The 22194-nt window shown below is 38.7% G+C and overlaps 1 protein-coding gene across 1 annotated transcript in view; it reads right to left on the reverse strand.

The window, feature by feature from the left end:
* The window catches only part of NUP160 (nucleoporin 160), a 50526-nt gene that overhangs the window by 15953 nt on the left and 12379 nt on the right, over nucleotides 1-22194 (reverse strand). Inside the window, exons 9-24 of the mRNA XM_030333775.1 lie at nucleotides 21101-21178; nucleotides 20747-20844; nucleotides 19067-19151; nucleotides 17422-17490; nucleotides 14068-14151; nucleotides 13593-13763; nucleotides 12736-12835; nucleotides 12299-12464; nucleotides 11716-11843; nucleotides 11465-11625; nucleotides 8741-8874; nucleotides 7962-8032; nucleotides 6968-7127; nucleotides 6301-6370; nucleotides 4783-4881; nucleotides 3738-3857 (exon numbers count right to left, since the gene is read on the reverse strand). Of these exons, the coding sequence (XP_030189635.1) occupies nucleotides 3738-3857; nucleotides 4783-4881; nucleotides 6301-6370; nucleotides 6968-7127; nucleotides 7962-8032; nucleotides 8741-8874; nucleotides 11465-11625; nucleotides 11716-11843; nucleotides 12299-12464; nucleotides 12736-12835; nucleotides 13593-13763; nucleotides 14068-14151; nucleotides 17422-17490; nucleotides 19067-19151; nucleotides 20747-20844; nucleotides 21101-21178 (1794 nt within the window). The remainder of the gene's footprint in view (nucleotides 1-3737; nucleotides 3858-4782; nucleotides 4882-6300; nucleotides 6371-6967; nucleotides 7128-7961; nucleotides 8033-8740; nucleotides 8875-11464; nucleotides 11626-11715; nucleotides 11844-12298; nucleotides 12465-12735; nucleotides 12836-13592; nucleotides 13764-14067; nucleotides 14152-17421; nucleotides 17491-19066; nucleotides 19152-20746; nucleotides 20845-21100; nucleotides 21179-22194) is intronic.

Genomic DNA, 22194 nt, shown 5'->3' on the forward strand with positions numbered 1-22194 from the left:
CTCTCTCTGTCAAAAATAAACATTAAAAAAAAAAATCTTAAAAAAAAACAATGTGCATACTCTCCTAGACCTGTGCACATGTATTTACTTATATACACACAACTGTCTCATACATATAAAACACTCAACATATAAATGTATAGAAGATAAAGATAAAAAACAGTTTAAAATTATCTTTATTAGTACTTATTCTTTTATTAACAGTATAAAACACATTTATCTTTTTTTTTTTTTTAATTTTTTTTTTCAACGTTTATTTATTTTTGGGACAGAGAGAGACAGAGCATGAACGGGGGAGGGGCAGAGAGAGAGGGAAACACAGAATCGGAAACAGGCTCCAGGCTCTGAGCCATCAGCCCAGAGCCCGACGCGGGGCTCGAACTCACGGACCGCGAGATCGTGACCTGGCTGAAGTCGGACGCCCAACCGACTGTGCCACCCAGGCGCCCCAAAAACACATTTATCTTTTAGGTGCTTAAGTTTTTCATACTTTCCACTGAAAGAACATATTTAGAAATGTACATAAATCCTAGGTATTTAGCTACAGCTAATTGAATGTTCACAAAGTAAACATATCCATTTAACAAGCACCTAAATTAAGAATTGTGTTATGGCAGTACTCCAAAGCTCCCATGTGACTCCTTCCAGCCACTACTGACTTGTACTGGTTTTGTTTTTAATTTCATGAAACAGAATCTTATGGTATGAATTCTTTTGTGTGTCTGCCTTATTTTGCTTAACATGTTTATAAGGCTGATCTGTTATTACATGCAGTAATTCCTTTCACTGATACTGTATTCCATTCAAAGAATATACCGTAATTTAACAATCCATTCTATCAATGGACACTTGGGTTTCTAGTGTATGAGTGTTATGAATATGTTGCTTGGAACATAACCGCACATCTCTTTTGGTAAATACGTACATGTTACTGGGTAGATCTAGAACTGGAATTACTGGGTCAGAGGATATATGTCAATGACTGCAGCCAGTAGACGATGGCAGTTTTTCAAAGTGGTTGACACCAATTTACGCTCCACCACAGGTAAGTAGGATGTTTAATACCTTGATAATTTTCATGGTTTCATATTATCTTAAATTGAAATTTTATTTCAAGGCACATTTATTTTAAAATAGCATTCCTGAGAAGTTCAACTGTTATCAGCTGATTCTTATCAAACCTGATTATAGACTGTCACTGTTTTTACCTTCCCATATGGCTGATCAAAGGCAGAAGTGTCAGCCCTATTTTGTCCTCATTTGCTTGTACTTTTTTTTTTTAATGTTTATTTTGATAGCGCACGATTGGGGGGAGGGGCAGAGAGCGAGGGAGACAGAATCTGAAACAGGCTCCACGTTGCCAGCAGAAAGCCCGATGAGGGGCTCGCACCCACAAAATGTGAGATCGTGACCTGCGCTGAAGTCAGACGCTCAACTGATCCAGCCACTCAGGTGCCCCTGCTTGTACTTTCTTAATCTAGGTTTTTGAAGGAATTTTTAAAAATTGTGAAGGTGATTTTCATTAAAATTAAGCAATATAATGTGCAAATTAATTTAACCAATCAAACATAATCTACTAAAATGAAATACAGGAGTGTAGGTGCCACTATGTGCCCCACCCCAGATGTGACACCGTCACTCTTTCAGACACCTGCTTTGAGACTAAATGATAAATGACCACCTGGTAATAGGTCCAAATAAGGGCACCAGGGATCAACCAGCGTTGATCCTTATATACATATTTTTAAATGTTAATTATTGAGAGAGAGTGCATGAGCCAGGGAGGGGCAGAGAGAGAAGGGGACAGAGGATCCTAAGCAGGCTCTGCGCTGACAGCAATGAAATAACGAGTCTGATGTGGGGCTTAAACTCTCGAAGCACAAGATCATGCCCTGAGCGGCAGTGTGATCCTCAACTGACTGAACCACCCAGGCGCCCCAGGTTGATCTTTCTATTAAACATTAGCACATCTTAATTTAATTCTTCTGTGAGTATTCTCTTCCCAAGGCCCACTTTGGGGTTCACTAGAGCAGTAATTCTTAAGTCCTTTTTTTTTTTTTTTTTTTTTTGCATTTTTTGGAGCAGTGATTCTTCATGTGTTTTGAATCAGTAAGTTTCTTCTGATGAAAAAGCTATGGAGCTTCTCCACAGAAAAAATACAAGCAACATTTTGCACACAATTTCAGGGGATTTATCAATCCCTCAAATCTATCTAGTCTCAGATTAAAAATCCTCAGAATTCAGAGGGCCTGGCTGGTTTAGTTGGTGGAGCATGCAACTCTTAATCTCAGGGTTATGAGTTCGAGCCCCACATTGGATGTGGAGATCATTAAGAAAAAAAATAGGCGTATCTTGGGGCACCTGAGTGGCTCAGTAGTTAAGCATCTGACCTCGGCTCAGGTCATGATCTCACAGTTTGTGAGTTGGAGTCCCACACTGGCTGAGCCCCACTTCTCTCTTTCCCTCTCTCCCTCTGTCCGTCCTGGGATGCTCTCTTTTCCTGCCCCTCATTCATCTGTGCGCCACCCCCCCCCCCAATAAAACAAAACAAAACCCTTAAAAAAATCCTTAGAATTCAAAATAATTTTCCCATTAGTAGGATGGGGAAGGTTATTAAGAGTTACAAATCTATTTCATTTATCTTAGTGTGCCTGGCTGGCTCAGTCGGTAAAGCATGCGACTCCTGATCTTGGGGTCATGAGTTCAAGTCCCACATTGGGTGTAGAGTTCATTAAAAAAAAAAATCATTTTATCTCTTTAACAAGCAATGAACAAAGTAGTTAAGCCTGCCTTTACTTTCTAGTGGGGAACTCAGATAACAACAAATAGATACCCAAAATATGACAACAAGCATGGTTAAATGTTATGAGGAAAATAATAAGGGATGGCAAGGGCAGAGACTGCTCACAGTGCCTCAATCTGCACGTGGGGGGGGTGGTACAGGTCAGCACGCAGCCCACGAGCACCACAGCTATTCTACACAGGGAGACAGAGAGGAACTCCCTGAGGTGGTGACAAATGCACAGACATCTCAATGAAATGAGGGCTTGAGGTTTGACTATTTGGAAAAAGGGGAACAGCAGGTAGAAGGGTCTTGAAGGGCAGACTGTGTGCTTAGCTTGCATGAGATAATAATAGGCCACCCTTGCAACAACTGAGTGACCAGAGCAAAAAAGGCCAGAAGAGGAGGGCCAAATCATAAACTAAGGCTGAATACAACATTCAAGTTAATTCTTTGAGATATCGGCAAGACTGATATTAATAAAATTCTAGTGATGACTTGGCTAATAAAATGGTATCACAATGGGAATTTCACTGAAGTTAAAAACATTTACCAGTTTCATTAAAATACACATTTCTTTAAATTTCTCAAGGCAAATTCATTTCTCTTCTTTTGGAATTTCAGGGAATGACTTAATTTTTTTTTAACGTTTATTTATTTTTGAGACAGAGTGAGACAGAGCATGAACGGGGGAGGGTCAGAGAGAGAGAGGGAGACACAGAATCTGAAACAGGCTCCAAGCTTTGAGCGGTCAGCACAGAGCCCAACGCGGGGCTCGAACTCATGAACCGCGAGATCATGACCTGAGCTGAAGTCGGATGCTTGACCGACTGAGCCACCCAGGTGCCCCGGGAATGACTTAATTTTCACATTATTTTTCTCCCCCAATACCAAAGCCATTATTTCAGATACATTTTTACACAGGTAAGAAAGACCAAACCAAGCCACAATGTACCTTATCATAATACTGCATCCTGGGGGTGGATACAATCTCCCCATCCTCTGAGCGAATCAAGCGATCCAGGAATTCCTCTTTGCCCACTTCAGATGCTGCCTGGCGGAAGCATTGGAGAGCCTGGAGAAGTAAAAGGATACAAAATGACTTATAATGGACTGTTCTAAGTGCTAACAATTAAGGTGGGTGGGTGCGGGTTCAGGTGCTAAAGGAAAGCCAAAAAAGAAAAAGTAAGACTGTTGACTACATTTACATTTTCTGCTATTCTAAATTCTGACACGTTATTTAAAGTTTTTTTTTTTTTTTTTTTTTTAATGTTTATTCATTTTTGAGCGACAGAGCACAAGTTGGGAGGGGCAGAGAGAGAGGGAGACACAGAATCCAAAGTGGGCTCCAGACTCTGAGCTGTCAGCACAGAGCCTGACGCGGGGCTCAAACTCACGAACTGTGAGACTATGACCTGAGCCGAAGTCAGATGCTCAACCGACCGAGCCACCCAGGCACCCCTCTGACACGTTATTTAATATTTTTCTTTATCTCACTTTTTAACTTAAATGCTATTAAAAGGTAAACTTTAATAAGAAAATTAATATAAGCATACTAATATGTTAATATTTGTAGAATTTGAGTGGTGAGTATATGATTGTTTATTATAAGTCTTTAAACTTTCCTGCATGTCTGAAAATGTACATTAATAGGATGTCAGGGAACAAATTAGATAAACTACCATAATGGGGGAAGAAAGCAGCATAACATTTTAAAAAATATGTAATAAAAACAATGTAATCGAGTAATAAATTTGATTTACAAAATTCATCCTGGGGCAAAAGGATTTTAATGTTTTCTTCTTCATGTTTTCTTATGTTCTAACTAATTTGCAAAAGTACAAGAAAGCTGAACAACTCCCACATGGCTCTTGCTGGCATTAGTTGTCTTTATCCTTATTTAGAGGATTCTGTGCCACCCCATCCCCCCTCACCTAGTTAGATGGAGACTAACTGTCTTCTTTGCACTGAAGTAGGTTCATCATTTGAATACAATTTACCTTCTGTCCTTCTCCTGTAACCAGGTAACAACGTCCCAGCATAAATCGACAGGAACCAATGTTGACTTGACACCAGGGATGGAGCAGTTGAATATAATCCTGAAAGGCATAAAAGGTGCTTTCTGATTAGAAAGTAAGTGCTATTTAACGCGATAACCACCCCCAAGCTCTTCACAGAGGGAGAAAAGATAGTGGTCAATCAACAGAAAAGTATTTCCTCAAATCATCCAGAAGTTAAAATCTAATTCTGTTAATCTATTCTTGTATTAAGTTACACACTTTAAAAATGTGAACAAAACTCAATAATACCAACACGCATAAACACACATATGCTTTTCCAATTCAGCAATTTCCCAACTTTATTATTTACTGGTTCAATGACTAGATTCCTGTAAAGGATTTTTTTTTAAAGTTTATTTATCGGGGCACCTGGGTGCCTCAGTTGGTTAAGCATCGGACTCTTGTTTCAGCTCAGGTGATGATCTCCCGTTTCTGGAGTTCGAGCCCTGATTCTCTCTCTGTCCCTCCCACGCTTGCATGCACACACTCTGTAAAACTTAAAAAAAAAAAAAATTATGTATTTATTTTGAGAGCAAGTGCAGGCGAGCAGCAGAGGGGCAGACAGGGAAAGAAAAGCCCAAGCAGGCTCTGCACTGCCAGCATGGAGCCCGATTCGGGGCATGAACCCAGGAACCATGAGATCATGACCTGAGCTGAAACCAAGAATCAGACTGCCTAACTGAATGAGCTATCCAGGTGCCCATCCTGTAAAGGATTTATATGAAGACGTTATGTTTGTTTTACTATAAAGAGAACCTAATAGGGGGTGCCTGGGTGTCTCAGTCGGTTAAGCGTCCAACTTCAGCTCAGATCTTGATCTCACAGTTTGTGGGTTCGAGCCCCATGTTGGGCTGTGTGCTGACAGCTCAAAGCCTGAAGCCTGCTTCAAATTCTGTGTCTCCCTCTCTCTCTGCCCCTCCCCGGCTTGCTCTCTCTCTCTCAAAAATAAATAAACATAAATTTTTTTTTTTTTTTTTAAGAGAGCCTAATAGGATTAAAAAACAAGCCAAGATACTCTAGAAAAAAATGTTAGGAATGACATGTCAAGAGAGAAGTACATAAAGAAAATCTCTCTGGAGATTTTCTGGAGTATGTTTTGGTGAAGTCAAGTTTAAATTATTGTGGCTCTTTTTATCAGCCAATTAAAATGCAGGTAACATTTAAAATTCCAGAAATCCCATTCTTTAAAAGAACTACTAAACCAGAAATATTTGGGGCACGTGGGTGGTTCAGGAGGTTAAGCATCCAACTTCAGCCGAGGTCATGAACTCATGGTTCATCAGTTTAGCTCCGTGTCGGGCTCTGTGCTGACAGCTAAGCCTGGAGCCTGTTTTGGATTCTGTGTCTCCTTCTCTCTCTCTCTGTTCCTCCCTCACTTGCACTCTGTCTCTATCTCTCTCAAAAATAAAGACTAAAACAAAAACCAAAACAAAACCAGAAGTATTCAACAGTACTCACCTGCAACTGTACATACTGACAATTGGCCATCAAACATTCCATAAAGAGACAACCAGGATTGCTAGGCCATCTAGTCACTGGATAAGGAGATTTTTTTTTTTTTGGCAAAACTTTAAATCATATACATATTGGGCATCAAACACCATGTAATGACTTAATTTTTAAAAAAGAAGGTAAAGAGAAGGGGTTAGAGCACATGTTCTTTCCACATAACTATATAACCTTAATATAAGACAAATATAGTTTAAAGACTATACACTAAAAGCCTAGTTACCTAACTCAGACCTCAGTTAACTAGGGGCTAAAGCACGTATTTCATCCCTGGACGATCACTTCTAACTCTGGCGTATTGCACATACTCTTGATGCCCGTGGGACACCCAGCACCTACCACATAGTGCCTGACATACAGAGCCATTCAATAAATACCTGATACACGTATAATGTTGTAAAAGAGATCTAAGTATTACATATTTGTGTACCAATAAAATCTGGCTAACTCCTGAGGAAAATAAAAACTAGGACATCTGATAGTAAATATTATTATTTCTTGTTGGGGGAATAGCACTCAACCTCATTAAAAAACTTCATTATACAGGGAGAATAGAAGAGTCTTCGACTATTTAGACAGAAAAAACCTTCTAACTGGCTTTTAAATAAAAGGATACAGAAGCTGCAATAAATAATTGGTAACTGCAGTAATCATCTCAGGCCAATTCAACCCAGTTTGGCTCAGAGGTGCCTTTGGTTGAGAGAAGAGATGGGCTATGATGTGTTTTCTTGCAACTTCTTGGAAGAATAATTCCACAATTGTCTGAGGGCTAGATACTTGAAAAGAAAAAAATTATGACAATCACCAATTTATGACAGTAGTATCAATTTTCAATTAAGATAGTCTACCAATTCATGTTATATCTGTAATAAAGAACATTTATTATTTCAAAACATGAAATGTACCATGGGTGTCATTAATGGCAATATAAATAAAAGCAGTTTGTAAAGTGTGCAGTACTATACAAATGCAAAAAAAAAGTCACTTAAATCAACATTGCACTCGTTTCTTTTTTTCACTGACCTCACTACAGCTAAGCATCTTCCTTAGGAAGTGTTTACATTAAATATGGTCTCAAGATTCCACGTTTTTGTTTTTTAAAGTTTATTTATTTATAATCTCTACACCCAACATGGGGCTCGAACTCACAATCCTGAGATCAAGAGTCACATGCTCTACTGACTAAGCCAGCCAGGTGCCCCAAGATTCCAAGTTTTTTACCAAAATAATATAAAACAAATTCTCCAGAATGGTTCTTAAGCATGAGAGATGACGCCTCTTGAATTTTTATTAAGACAAGATTATGAAAGCTACCATGAACTTAGTAAATTTAAAAAATAATTTTGTTGAATTAATCACTGGAGCATTAATAAACAATGGAAAAGCAGCAATACACACGTACATATTTTCATATGCGCAACACCCTTAATTCATGCCTGATTTGGGCTTCACGGGGTTTCATGGACTCCCTGTCACAGCCAGCTTATTAACCTCCCCAAATGAAAGCAGAGCTTACCTAATCTTTCTGCAGCAAAGGTGGCAAAGGACTTTAATGAATATGCAATAAAAGCCCAATTTAAAATCAAACGCATGCACAGACTAGTCCTTACCAAACTTATTTCCCGTTACAGCACCAGAGTCTGTTAGTTCCAGTACTGACAAGTGTTGGAGGTTGGACTCCCTGTGAGAACAGACAAAGAGACAGTAGTTCTACAAAAACATTGCTTCAACAAGCTCTCCTACCAGGAACACTGTCAATTTGATTAGTAAGTTGCACATAAAAGTTCTACTGAAAGAACACTGCCAAACAGGATGGTTTATCTTATATTGAAAATGTAAATCTAGTAAGTAATAGATTTCCCTTTTTATTTTGGTTATTAAGGAAGCTCAGCCTACCTTTAATAACTGGTATGTTTTTGTGTGTGGTCCGACTTTCCCTGCGACCTCATCTAACTATTTTGCCCTCAGTAGGATTTATCTTTATGTTAAACACACACACACATGTAATAACTGTACACCCCAAAGTAATGTTAACATTGTGTGTCAACTATACTTCAATTTTAAATAAGCATTAAAAAAGTGGGTGTTTGTGAAAAGTCACCTATCTCGACAGTTTTTAAGACAAATTTTAGAAATGACATATATTTTCCACTTCCACTTCAGAATAAACATTTTTTCTTTTCAAAATGCCATACGTATAATAAATACATACTTGGTATTTTGATTCTTATAAGTTGTCTTCAACCTTTAGAAAATGAAGCATCTAAAGCTCTCTGAATTTTAAAGGCAAATCATGTTACTGCATTATGTTTACAATTTTTTGAAAATGATGAAAAAACTAATCAAACTTGCAATTTATTTTAAAAATAATTAGAATAATGAAACTCACAGTGTGTCAACTGGAACATCAGTTGCTAAGCACTGACTTCCCCACTTAATGAGATAATAACATAAGAGGAGAGGAGAGGTTCGGTGTAGTAGGTCTTGCTGGGCTTGAAAGAGCTGATCAGCTCCCAAGATCGCCTATACATGATGGGTGGGTGGGTGAGACGGGACATAGTGATTAGTGATGATAACTTTTAAGGGTCAGGTGGAGGTAAAATAAATAACAAAACACAGTTACAAAGGGCATACAGAAAAAAAGCAACATATGTACATAAATAAAGGCAACACACTCATTAAATTTTAGCGTAGCAAAAATAGCTACCCAAATATTTAATAGTGCAAAAATGCTGATAGTGAAAGAGAAAACAACAAAAATGTAACTTTCATTGAATGTGTGGGTTCAGAATTCAAGAACAGGAACAGGGATATCTAGCCTTTCTTTATGCTACTAGCCTTGGGTAAAGACAGTTATGAACATTAGAGGAAAATTTGGCAAAACCACCCAAAGCCTTAAAAATGTGCATAGCCTGGGGTGCCTGGGTGACTCGGTCAGTGGTTAAAAGAGTACGACTCTTGATTTTGGCTTAGGTCATGATCTCACGGTTTGTGAGATTGAGCTCCGCATCAGGCTCTGCATGGATGTGCAGTGTGGAGCCTGCTTGGGATTCTCTCTCTCCCTTTCTCTATGCCCCTCTGCTCCCTTTCTCTTGTGCTCTCTGTTAATATAAATAAATTAAAAAAAAAAGGAAGGGGCATAGTGTGTGACCAATCAATTCTAGTTCTGAGAATTTATCTTAGAGATATAGTCGGAGGTGTACAAAAGTATTTAGGTAGGAGGGAAAAACTGGCAACAACCTGGCAGGCCACAGATGGGAATGGCTGAATAAATTAAAACTGTGTAGGGAACTTTTAAAAAATAATTTTGTAGAAGAATACTTAATGACATGTGAAAATGCAGATGAGGTGTGTAAAGTAGAAAACAATTAGATTCCAAAAATACCATGTAGCATATTCTAATTCTAGAAATAATGGAAACAAAACATTTGCATAGGAGAAAAAAGGATATACACTAAAATGTAAGTAAACAGCGGTTATCAGCTGGGTCAATTACAGACAAATTTTAACTTCTTTTTGTTTACAGAGAGGCTTACATATAAAGGTTCTATAAAGAACATCCATTACTTCTGTATTTAGAAAAAAACAATGGTTATAATTAAACAAACAAAAAACCCCACTAAAAACCCTGAAGAAATGGAAGATTCTACAAAGATTGAGAAGAATTTAATAATGGCTGCCTTAAGTAATGGCCTCTCAGGAAAGGTTCCTGTTTCTCTTTGGTGGCTTAAACAAATCATCTTCCTAAATGTTTTTCCTTATTTTTACCCAAAATTCTACCATTATCAATATATTTGGGCTAAAAAATTCTGACTTAAAAAGTACAAACAGGGGCGCCGGGGTGGCTCAGTTGATTAAGTGTCCAACTCTTGGTTTTGGCTCAGGTCATGATCTCACAGTTTGTGAGACTGAGCTCTGAGTTGGGCTCCATGCTGACAGTGCAGAGCCTGCTTGGGATTCTCTCTCTCCCCCTCTCTCTGCCCCTCCTTCACTCGTGCTCTCTCTCAAAATAAATAAAACAACATTAAAAAAAAAAAACAAATGACTAGTTCTGAGAGCCCCAAACGCCTTTCAGTTATTTACATATTAACATGAGATAACTAGACTGCTTCCTCAGGTCAAGGTTCGTGTGAGATGACCACCTGAGAGACAAGTGGGACTTTTGCATGAGGGTGGAAAGGCAATCTCCAAACATGGAACTTTCAGTAGGGTGAGAGACAAGGACTATCGGACAAGAGTCTGGTGGCCTAAGAAGACTAGGATGGAAAAGGAAGCACAGAATAGAGTTGGGAGGACCCCAAAGACACTGCCATCTCAAAAACGTGCTTAGGCTAAATTCTGTACTGCAGAAAGAGAATTCTTTTTCTTTTTCCTCTTTTCTCCACACTAAATGGTACCTTGCTACCACATGCAGAGTAGTTAGTAACAATATTAAATTTGGGGAAAGCCATCTGGGGAAATTTCCCCACTGTTATATATACAAAGGTTAATTATAAAATAATCTGCTTTATGTACTAAAAAAATTTTTTTTTTAACGTTTATTTATTTTTGAGACAGAGAGAGACAGAGCATGAGCAGGGGAGGGTCAGAGAGAGAGGGAGACACAGAATCCGAAGCAGGCTCCAGGCTCTGAGCTGTCAGCACGGAGCCTGATGCGAGGCTCGAACCCATGAACCGCGAGATCACGACCTGAGCCGAAGTCGGACGCTTAACCGACTGAGCCACCCAGGCGCCCCTTTATGTACTTTTTAAAAAAAAGTTTATTTGTTTATGTATGTATGTATGTATGTATGTATGTATGTATGTACTTACTTATTTAAAGGTAATCTCTATACCCCAAATGGGATGGACTCGAACTGATGACCCCGAGGTCAAGAGTCACAGGCTCTTCTGACTGAACCATCCTGGCGCCCCACTTCATATACGTTCTTAATTTGTAATTTTAGATTATACTGTTTACTCATTCTTAATTCAACGAATATTTATAGAGCACCTACTACAGGTCAAACATAGGTGACAGAGCAGTGGACAAAGACAAAAGTCTGCGCTCATAGGGCTGACATTCTGCTCTGTGTGAGTAGATTTTACAAGTTTTCCTTCAAGCCATACTTACCGCATCGCCCAGCCTCAATAATAGGTGCTGTAAGATCAAAAGGTCTCGGCAGATGAGGAAGCGAGTGCTGGCAATTTTGCACACACCTCTGCACACAATATATCCTGCTGTGCTGCCACCATATAGCTGGGAAAGATTCATCCGAATATTCAAAGGCTGAGCTATGATTAAGAGGAAAAAAAAAAGGAAAAGTTAAAAGAAGTTAAATTGCTTTCTCTAAATCAGAGACATGTTTGCTTTTTGTCATTTACCTGGATTGAACCCCTTTTCCATTTCTACTTCTGTCTCGTAATCCATCTCCCGTAGAAGTAGCCCAATGGCATGGACTGGGTTCTTGATCTCTTGTAGCTTACTGCAAATATCCTCCATCACATTTTCTCTAGAAGGACAATTAGAAAACCATTACTACTGAGAATAGGTAACGCAGACTGTTTATGTTCTATAAACTAAATGCTCTACGAAACGGGAAGACCAGCTACACAATAAAGAAATGGAGATAATCACTCTGGCATATAAGATACCTTTATTTCATATAGAGAATTTTTCCTCATTTTTTTCAGAAATGACAGAAAATGAATGTGAGAAAATACTTTTCTGTTTTAGAATTCATAGCTTAGTAGTTTAACTGACCATAACTTATGAGTTAGCTTCCAGATCTGAATTCATATGTTAGATTTTGCTTAAAAGGGGAAACACCTATTTAGAACCATGACAGCTCACTTTATCCATAAGCCACTATTGTCCGTACTTGAATGTACATTAAAAACCTGACACTGGCACTAAAAATTGCTGAATTTTCATTAGGAAATGCACTTTACCCTAAATTCTCCTTACACATCAATAGTGATCAAATCTTCCAGAATCTGTTCTGCAGCCTTTTCTGGAGACTGTAGGTTGTAACAACTCATTTCCATCATTACTGACATGTCCATAGTTACTGACTCTCCAATCAGCCGAAGGCATTTTATAAGACACATGACGTCCCGAGCAACTTCCACATCTGTAAGAGAAAGTTAATATTCATGACTCAAGCCAATGAAGAGCTACTGATTAACATTATACTAAAATAAAATATTAATAATTAAATGTCAAGAATCTATCTGAAGTCTTAGAGATGCTTAGGTCTCTTCAGTTTTCCTTATAGCATCTATATTGTGGTAAACTGACCAGGAGAGGTCATCGTGGCAATCAATGTTTTTTGCATCCAGTTGAAACAAAGCACAGGGTTCATGTAGGAAGGGGCTAAATATGGTCACAGTAATTATTATTACCATCAGATATGGCTGCCTCATCCTCGGCCAAAAGGTCGTCATCAGGATGGAGATACAAATGATCCACTAAGGAGGAAGGCACAAGGAAAGACAGGTACCCCTGGAAATATAAATCTTCCAGTTATGCTTTTTTTCAATTAACGTTTATAGGTGTAAAAAAAATTGAGACCAGATTCTTATCAGCAGAAAATACCAGACAAATCCAGGCTGAGGGACACTTTATAAAACAGGTATGGTCTTCAAAAAATATCAAGGTCATGAAAGACTAAGAAAGGTTGACAAAAGCCCTAGATTAAGCTAAATGAACATAACAACCAAATATACCCAAGATCTTGGATCAGACCCTAATCAAGAGGAAAAATTATGGGCACAATTGGTAGAATCAGAATGTAACTGTATGATACCATATCAATATCGAGTTACCTGATCTTTAAATTGTGCTGTGGTTACGTAAGGATACTCTGTTCTTAAGATATGTGGTAAAATACTTAAGGACAAAGGGGCATAATGTCTGCAACTAACTCCCAAGTGGCCCAGGAAGAAAAAAACGTATAGAAGGAAGAAAAGCAAATGGCAGTTAACAAACGATGAATCTGGAAGAAGGGTATACAAAAGTTCTTTGTGCTATTCCTGTAGCTCTTTAAATGTGAAATCAATATATAAGATAAAGAAAATAAAATGCAAGAAAATTATAAATAACGCAGGAGACTATCTAAATAGAAATGAACTAGAATTCTAAGAAAAAACATACAAAGTCCTAAAAAGCTAACTACAACATACAACAGACTGATACTCTGAAAGATCCACTGAATCGTCTAAAGGATTAGACGATTAAGGATTAGTTTTAGCTTCCTTACTTTTTTCAGTAGGCACACCATGTTTGTGTGTGGATTCAAATGCAGGGCAAGAGGATGAGAGAGGGCTTCTTGGTACTGAAGACAACAGGCATAGAACTTGCACCAGAATTCCTGTTGTAAATTTCGAAATTCCTCCTGGGAAAATTCATACTCTGTTACACTTCCTTGGAGCTGGCAAGAAGACAAAAAAGAAACTGTTAATACCATTTGGGATCTTTCTCTCCAAAACCTAACTGCCTAATATCATTTTACTAAATTATAACCAAATGAATATCCCTTAGGCCTTACATGCCATAGATTTTATATATATATAAATATATATATATAAATATATATATATATATAATTCTCTAATTAAAAGGTTTAAATATTTATACTTCCTACTAACAAGGTGCAGTGAACTATTTGAACAATTCCCCAGTACCAATCTACCCTATATCAAGAAATTATCATTTGTTCTCTACCCAAACCTCACCTCACTTTCAACAGCTAAAGTGACTTCTTTCTTCAGTTCACTCCAGGAAAGATCTAAATTCCTCTCAGTTCCTCGACAGAAAATCTAAAATTAAGAGAGACATTTTAGAGTATTATATATCATCCAAAACTGAATGAAAAAAACTTCAGTTTAGAAGGCACGGAGGCAATACGTAACTATACAATAGAAACTGAACATGCCTAAAATACCCATCTACTTCTAATGCTGTGCAAATAATTTCTGTAAGTAAAATCATAGCAAGTTTAAAATCATTTCTTTTTAAAAAATTATTTGAAGAATATTTATTTATTTTTGAGAGACAGAGAGAGATAGAGCATGAGGGGATAGGGGCAGAGAGAGAGAGGGAGACAGAGTCCAAAGTAGGCTCCAGGCTCTGAGGTGTCAGCACAAAGCCCAATGTGGGGCTCGAACCCACGAACTGTGAGATCGTGACCTGAGCTGAAGTCAGATGCTTAACCAACTGAGCCACCCAGGCACCTCTGAAATCATTTCTATAGACCAGAACGAACTATAGATATCCATGAATCTGACAGAATTATAACAGGATACATTTGGATTACTAAAAAAAACCAAAAAGCTCTGGAAAGGCCATTGCTTAGCTGGAGGGAAGTTATAAAATGATGTTAAACACACACTCCCTGAGACTGGTATAAAAGCAAGCCAGAGTAGTCATGTGGCTGGCCACTCTACTACGAATGACTCTCCTAAAGGAAAGCATTTAATAAATGTCTTTAGTGATTGTTTAATATCTCCGTGTGCAAGAGATACCATAAGAAATACACATTTAATTGTTGTTAACAAGGAAGAAGGCTGATGAGAGGAAAAGAAAAAACACCTTGGGGGCACCTGGATGGCTCAGTCAGTTAAGCGTTTGACTGTTGACTTCGGCTCAAGTTATGATTTCATGGTTTGTGAGTTCCAGCCCTATGTTGGACTCTGTGCTGACAGCATGGAGCCTGCTTGGGATTCTCTCTCTGCCCCTCCTCTGCTGGAGTGCTCTCTCTCTAAATAAACTTTATCATTATTTTTAAATGTTTATTCATTTTTGTGAGAGAGAGTGCGTGCACATGCAGGGGAGGGGTAAAGAGAGAGGGAAAGAGCAGATCCGAAGCAGGCTCTGTGCAGAGAGCAGTGAGCCCAAAGTGGAGCTAGAACTCACGAACTATAAGATCACGACCTGAGCCAAAGTCGACACTTGACCGACTGAGCCACCCTGGCGCCCCAATAAACCGATAAACTTAAACAAACAAACGAACCATCTTGGAGAGAGTGATCATGTCACACTGAAGTTCTATCAGAGAGAAAACAGCAAACATGTAATAGCCAGATATTTAAGAATGTATGTAACAGAAAGGTCAAGGGTCTATAAATGGTATCACCTGAGAGAAAGTTAAGGCACTGCGTGTACTTGGAGAAAGACAATACGGAAAGATTCTTGAAATATTTGAAAAGTTGCTTTCTAGAAGAGAGACATGTTCTATGAAGTTCCAAAAGAAAGAATTCACCAAAAGCATGGGGACTAAATTTGATCCAAATGGGAAGAACTTTTAAATTATACACTTCAGGAACAAGACCTCCACAAGAGCCAGTGAGAAACTTGTCACTGGAGGCAGAGACAATTAGAAGCTGAAAAGCTGTCTGTTAAAAGCCTCAGAAGGTGTTTCTTTGTGTGGAGGGTCAGGTTAGGAGATTCTAAGGGGTCTTTCAAGTCTATGAGTGATTATCATATTTAATTAATTTATTTTTAAAAGTTTCCTTAAATGTTTATTTTTGAGACAGAGAGCACATGAGCTGGGGAGGAGCAGAGAGAGAGAGAGAGAGAGAGAGAGAGAAGAGAGAGAGAGAGAGACAGACAGAGAGAGGGAGGGACGGAGGGAGGGAGAGAGAGGGAGACAGAGGATCTGAAGTGGGCTCTGCGCTGACAGTGGAGAGCCCGAGGTGGGGCCCAAATTCATGAACCCAAATTCATGGCCTAAGCCAAAGTCAGGTGCTTAACTGACTGAGCCACTTAGGAACCCCTATTTATTTTTGAGAGAGAGAGAAAGAATGCGCATGTGTGGGCACCAAGGGACAGAGAGGGAGGGAAAGAGTCCCAAGCAGGTTCCTTGCTGTCAGCACATAGCCCGACTCGGGGCTCGATCCCATGAACCACGAGATCATGACTTGAGCCAAAACCAAGAATTGGACACTTAACCTACTTAGCCACCCAGGCACCCCAAGATTTTGTTTTTAAGTAATTTCCACACCCAATATGGGGCTCGAACTCACAATCCTGAGATAAAGAGTTGCATGCTCTACTGACTGAGTCAGTCAGGTGCCCCACGATTCTATTTCAAATCCACGAACTAATTGGCAATTTAAGGAAGCCTAAGTGACTTTATTTTTTTTTTAATTAAAAAAATTTTTTTTTAATGTTTATTTATTATTTTGAGAGAGAGAGAGAGACAGACAGACACATGGAGTGTGAGCAGAGGAGGGGCAGAGAGAGAGAGGGGGAGACACAGAATCCAAAGCAGGCTCTAGGCTCTGAGCTGTCAGCACAGAGCCTGACGTGGGGCTCGAACTCCCAGACCGCGAGATCATGACCTGAGCCAAAGTCAGATGCTGAACCAACTGAGCCACCCAGGTGCCCCTTTAATTTTGTTTTTAAAGTTTATTTATTTTGAGAGAGAGAGAGAGAGTGTGTGCAAGCAGGGGAGGGGTGGGGGGGGGTGAAAATCCAAAGCACTGTTAGCTTGGAGCCCAATGCAGGGCTCGAACTCACAATCTGTGAGATCATGACCTGAGCCGAAAACGAAGAGTCAGATGTTTAACTGACTGAGCCACCCAGGTGCCCCTCTAAGTGACTTTAAGGTAAAGAATCTTTTTATAAAGCATTAAGTATCTCTTAAGCCATGTGACTTTGAAGATTCAATTTTCAGATTTTTCTTGAATCTGAACATATCAGACCTTCATTGTATTAACAAAAAGGTAAATGTAGAGTACTATCAAAACTAACGAAGAAAACATTTTAAATTTCTTTCAAGTACAGAGATTATATGCTGTATAGTACGGTATCTTTTTACAATAGTGTAAGCACACATTTCTCTTTCAACTACTAGTATGCTTCAGTAGTCATTGGGAAAGTACCCACAATTCTACCTTCCTGTTGGGAGTCTTATTTAGTGGAAAAAACATAAAAAAAATTACACTGACATTTATAAACACATGCATACGTTAACTGCAAAAATGTTTGTTTTGTGTATATAAAACAAAAGTTAATAGTAATTATTAATTATACAATGACTATACAAGAGACAGTCTTAAATAAACATTAAATCTTTTCTTGCTGACCTGTAAAGCTTTACATAAAGCTGCATTTATGAATCGTCCTGGTGTAAATAGAGTCTGCAAATACATCTCCTGTTAGAACAGTAAAACAAAAATTAGTATCATCCTAAATAGGTAAAATTTGGAAAAATTTGAAGGAAGAATTAATCACATTAGCGCCAACACTTGAGTTTCCATTATAAAAACATGGCCCTTCTGTATTTGAGCAATACCAAGTACTAGAGCAGTTCTATATTTTCACATTAAGGAAGAAACTACAGTGTGTTTGAGCCAACTAGGCATACTATAAGGAAATCAGCGTGTTCCTCATGGAGTACTTTACTGGGTTCCACTAGAAAACATAGCTTGTGAAATGCCAACCTTATATGGAAAGGCGAACACAGGTTTATTGGCGATACACACTGGTAAGAGAACAATTAAGCTAAACTGGTTTCTCCACCATCCATAAAGTAATCATCTTATGTCTCACATATAAAAGGAACCAATAGGCATTACATGTAAAAACAAACAAAAAATGCAATAAACTGTCACTACTTGGAAGATGAAGTAGAGAGAAGAAAAATGGAAAGTCTTAAGTTGCCCAAATATTTTACCCAAATTTCACAATTCAGATTTGCCAGGAAGTAGCAAATCTGACTAATCTTCACTCAAGTTTCCTTCCTTCTCCTGGGGTTCTGGGGGGTGACCCAGGGCCCATAATCTTCAACCTCATTTAACATAAAGGCATCAACTGATGCCTTTTTCTCTTCTTCTTAACCTGAGGATATCTCTGAAAAATAGGGAGACTAGCCTGTTTTGCTCTCTACGGAATTATCATCTTTTTAAAAAGAGATTTCATGCCCAGTGTGGAGCCCAATGCGGGGCTTGAACTCATGACCCTGAGATCAAGACCAAGGCTGAGATCAAGTGTTGGGGCTCTCAACCCACTGAGCCACGCAGGCACCCCAACTGCATTTTAAAGTTATTTTCCTCATAGCATATACTGTTACCAGAATTTATTTGATTTCTAGCTTATATGCATGTACCAACATGGTTATAAACACTAGTGGACACCTAGTGTTTACGCCTACCCAGGATCCATTACCCTTCTTTTACTAACAAATCCCTACCTTCCTCTGGGGGAACCATTTCTCCTCTACCCATATTCCCCATACTCAACTGACTTCACCACCTCCACAAGAACAAGGTGCACGTTGGACATGTTTCTCATGCTAAGGCAGATTATTCTATTCTTTCTGATCAGAGTGACTGTGTCAGAAATCAGCACACTGCTCAAGCCAGGCCAATGAGAGTCTACTTCAGGACCAGGGACAGTGGTTCTCCCTCTCCTCTGGGGTCCATAGAATGCGTAGTTCACACAATGCATAGGCTCAGGGAGCCTGCCTGAGAATAAACCCAACAAGAAGGAAAACAAAATACAAAGGAGAAATCAAGCCCTGAAGGCATTGTGGCACTGTTCCAGCCTTGGGTGAAGCCAGGTAACTCTCCGCTTCTCAGCTGCACAAATATTTTCCTTTTAAGCTTAAGTCAGTTTGAGGTGGGTTTCTTTCACATGCAGCTGAAAGAATTCGGACTAATACACCTGGTTCTTCTCAAACTAATGATCAGGGTAAATCATCCTCTTACACAAGACTTTAATGTTGCTTACTCTGGGGTCTTGATCATCTCTGATAATGATCTCTTCCTCTGGCAGAGAGTGCATAAAAACTGAATTCCATTGACCTGCAACATTACTATAGGGAAACAAAAAAGGCCATCAGTCTACATAAAAATGATGACTAAAAGCTGATGCTGTTGATCTACTGAAGATTTCAAAATAAATAAGTAAAATTTATTGTCAACAGTCTGGCTTTATAGAAGTGCTCTTACCAGTTTTTTTTTTTTTTTAATGTTATTTTAATGTTTATTTTTGAGAGAGAGACAGAGAGAGCACGAGCGGGGGAGGAGCAGAGAGAGAGGGAGACACAGAATCTGAAACAGGCTCCAGCTCTGAGCCGTCAGCACAGAGCCCGACATGGGGCTCGAACTCACAAACCGTGAGATCATGACCTGAGCCGAAGCTGGACGCTCAACCGACTGAGCCACTCAGAAGCCCCTTAATTTTTTTTTTTTAATGTTTATTTTTGAGAGAATGTTATTTTAAAGTAATCTTTACACCTAACATGGGACTTGAACCTACAACCCCAAGATCAAGAGTCCCACGCTCCACTATGCTGGCCAAGCGTGCCCTTGCTCTTACCAGTTTTAACAGGCATCTTCCTGAAATGAACACTCTAACCACAAATCTACAAACAATAGCTAACTTTTATTTTGCATTTACTATTATTAGATATTATGCTAGGCACAGTTAAGGATATTATTCTTATAAGCCTTATGGTAATTTTGAAGGACGTATCACCCACATTTTGTAGATGGGAAAAGTAAGGCTTTGTCACAGCTAAATTTCACAAGTGGACTCATACTCTTATCTGATACCAGATTCTTTGCTTATCACCACTTTGTTTGAATGCCATCTATAAGGAGTACGCTCATATTATCTGAGATGTGGCTCAACCATCTGGGGCAACTATCCCTATAGTTCTAGTCTAGAGTATAGGACTGATTATGAGGGATCCCTAAAGTTCAATTAGTTTAGTTCCAAAGACATTAAGCTATATTCCAGGGAATCCTGCACAGGGTGTTTCAGGAGTATATAAGTGTCTGATTAAGAAATTTTTTTCAAATGTATTTTGTAGCTATTAAAACATTTAAAACTATTATGTACATTAAAATATTAGAGACCAAATATATCTAATATTAGAGATAACCAACAATAACATTAAACTGTGTTATAATTTTATTCTCACAAAATACTAGTTTTATATATTGGAGTTCGTTATCTTTTGAAAAAAAGCGTTTCCTGTTTAAAACAAAAAAGCTTGAAGAGCACTATACTTGTGCAATCAATCTCTCTTATAATGAGAAAATTGAGAACCCAAAGGGGCTGCAGTATCTTTTGGAAGTTGTGGGTATTGGAAATAGTCTGCTCAGAAGCAGAGTAAACTCCCAAATTAGAAGTATTTTAGATAGGTGCTATTGCTCCCAAGAAATATGGTATTTTATCCCATTCCAACCCTAAGAATCCTTCATTTTGTTCTAAAACCAAAAGGTAAGAAACATCACAAAATGCAAAAGGAGGAATTTTGGAAAATAGTTAACAGTAGGCAAACCCAGGACTGAATCCTTTAAATGCAAACACTTGACTTCGGTTCTACATAACAAGCTCTCTTGCTTTCTTAGAATGGAACCCCTAGGGGTGAGGCAAGACGACAGAGGAAGTGATCCATACTGCTCAAAGGTGATGTATCTCACAACAGTTTGGTTCTCAGCATCATGCCACAGGGCCCAGATATCCGTAGAGGTTAAGGCAAAGTCAATCAGTGTCTCCTAGGAGGAAATGTGGGGGAAAGGGGTTAAAATATGAAAGAGGAATAGCTTACAGCAACTTAAATTTGTATTAATAGGAGGTCAAAAGCATAAAAACAGAAGATAGTACCACACGAACTTGGTAAAACTCAAATGAAATTTGGTCTGCATCTATCAGTAAATATTTCATTTTAAGATTTCCGTCCCTTTACAACATAGTTAAGTCAGCCAATTCTTTCTTATACTTGAGTGATATGCAAAGGATGATCCAACCTACCTGAGAAGTGAAAACGGACGAAATGTGATCTAGACTATAGCGGTTATTCTCAGTGCTCACCAGTTGGAAAATGCAGAACTGTTAAAACACAAGTTAATAATTCATAACTTGAAAAAAATCAACATGCGGGGCGCCTGGGTGGCGCAGTCGGTTAAGCGTCCGACTTCAGCCAGGTCACGATCTCGCGGTCCGGGAGTTCGAGCCCCGCGTCAGGCTCTGGGCTGATGGCTCAGAGCCTGGAGCCTGTTTCTGATTCTGTGTCTCCCTCTCTCTCTGCCCCTCCCCCATTCATGCTCTGTCTCTCTCTGTCCCAAAAATAAACAAACGTTGAAAAAAAAAAATTAAAAAAAAAAAATAAAAAAAAGATATATGCAGTGTTCATATTCATCCTAGTCTAGAGCTGTATTTTACAAGTTGCAGATCTCAACCTGTTAGTGGAATATAAATCAATTTAGCAGGTCTCAACCAGCATTCAAACAACAAGAACAACAACAACAACAACAAAGTATCAAAGTTCATCAGTTCATCACTCATAGTAAAGGTAAACATGTTTCATATATTTTTTTTTGTTACATGTCCATCACCACAATATGTGTATAGTAGATAGCAAAACAAGGTATTTTTTGTTGGAAAAATGCTGGCCAAACATATAGTGCTTCTCAAATTACCTGTGGTAAAGGACTAGTTTTTTGTTTTATTTAATTTCCAACCTGTTGCAGATTGATACTTTATTTATAACATACAGGAATCTTGAATGTGGACATCTGTAGCAATGTCAAACCACTATGAAAGTATCTGAAAGTTCACTCTCATGTTCTGTAGCTATCTTACTGCAAACTGGTAAACAAGAATTTGTGGCCCAGGACCAGTCTGTGGACCACACACCACAGTCTACAGGACTTCTGTTTGAGAGTTGTATTAAGGTCTTAGATGAAATACAGATGGCAGCTTGTATGATCAATGAGAACAAGATCCTGGAAATAACCGAAGTAATACACTTACTAAAGAATTAGAATCCAAAGAACCAAAGGAAACACCAGAAACAAATGAATAGGAATGGATATAAATATTAGAGACAAAGGAAAAATAAATTT

This window comes from Lynx canadensis, chromosome D1 (genome assembly GCF_007474595.2).
Source record: "Lynx canadensis isolate LIC74 chromosome D1, mLynCan4.pri.v2, whole genome shotgun sequence".
Lineage (NCBI taxonomy): Eukaryota > Metazoa > Chordata > Mammalia > Carnivora > Felidae > Lynx > Lynx canadensis.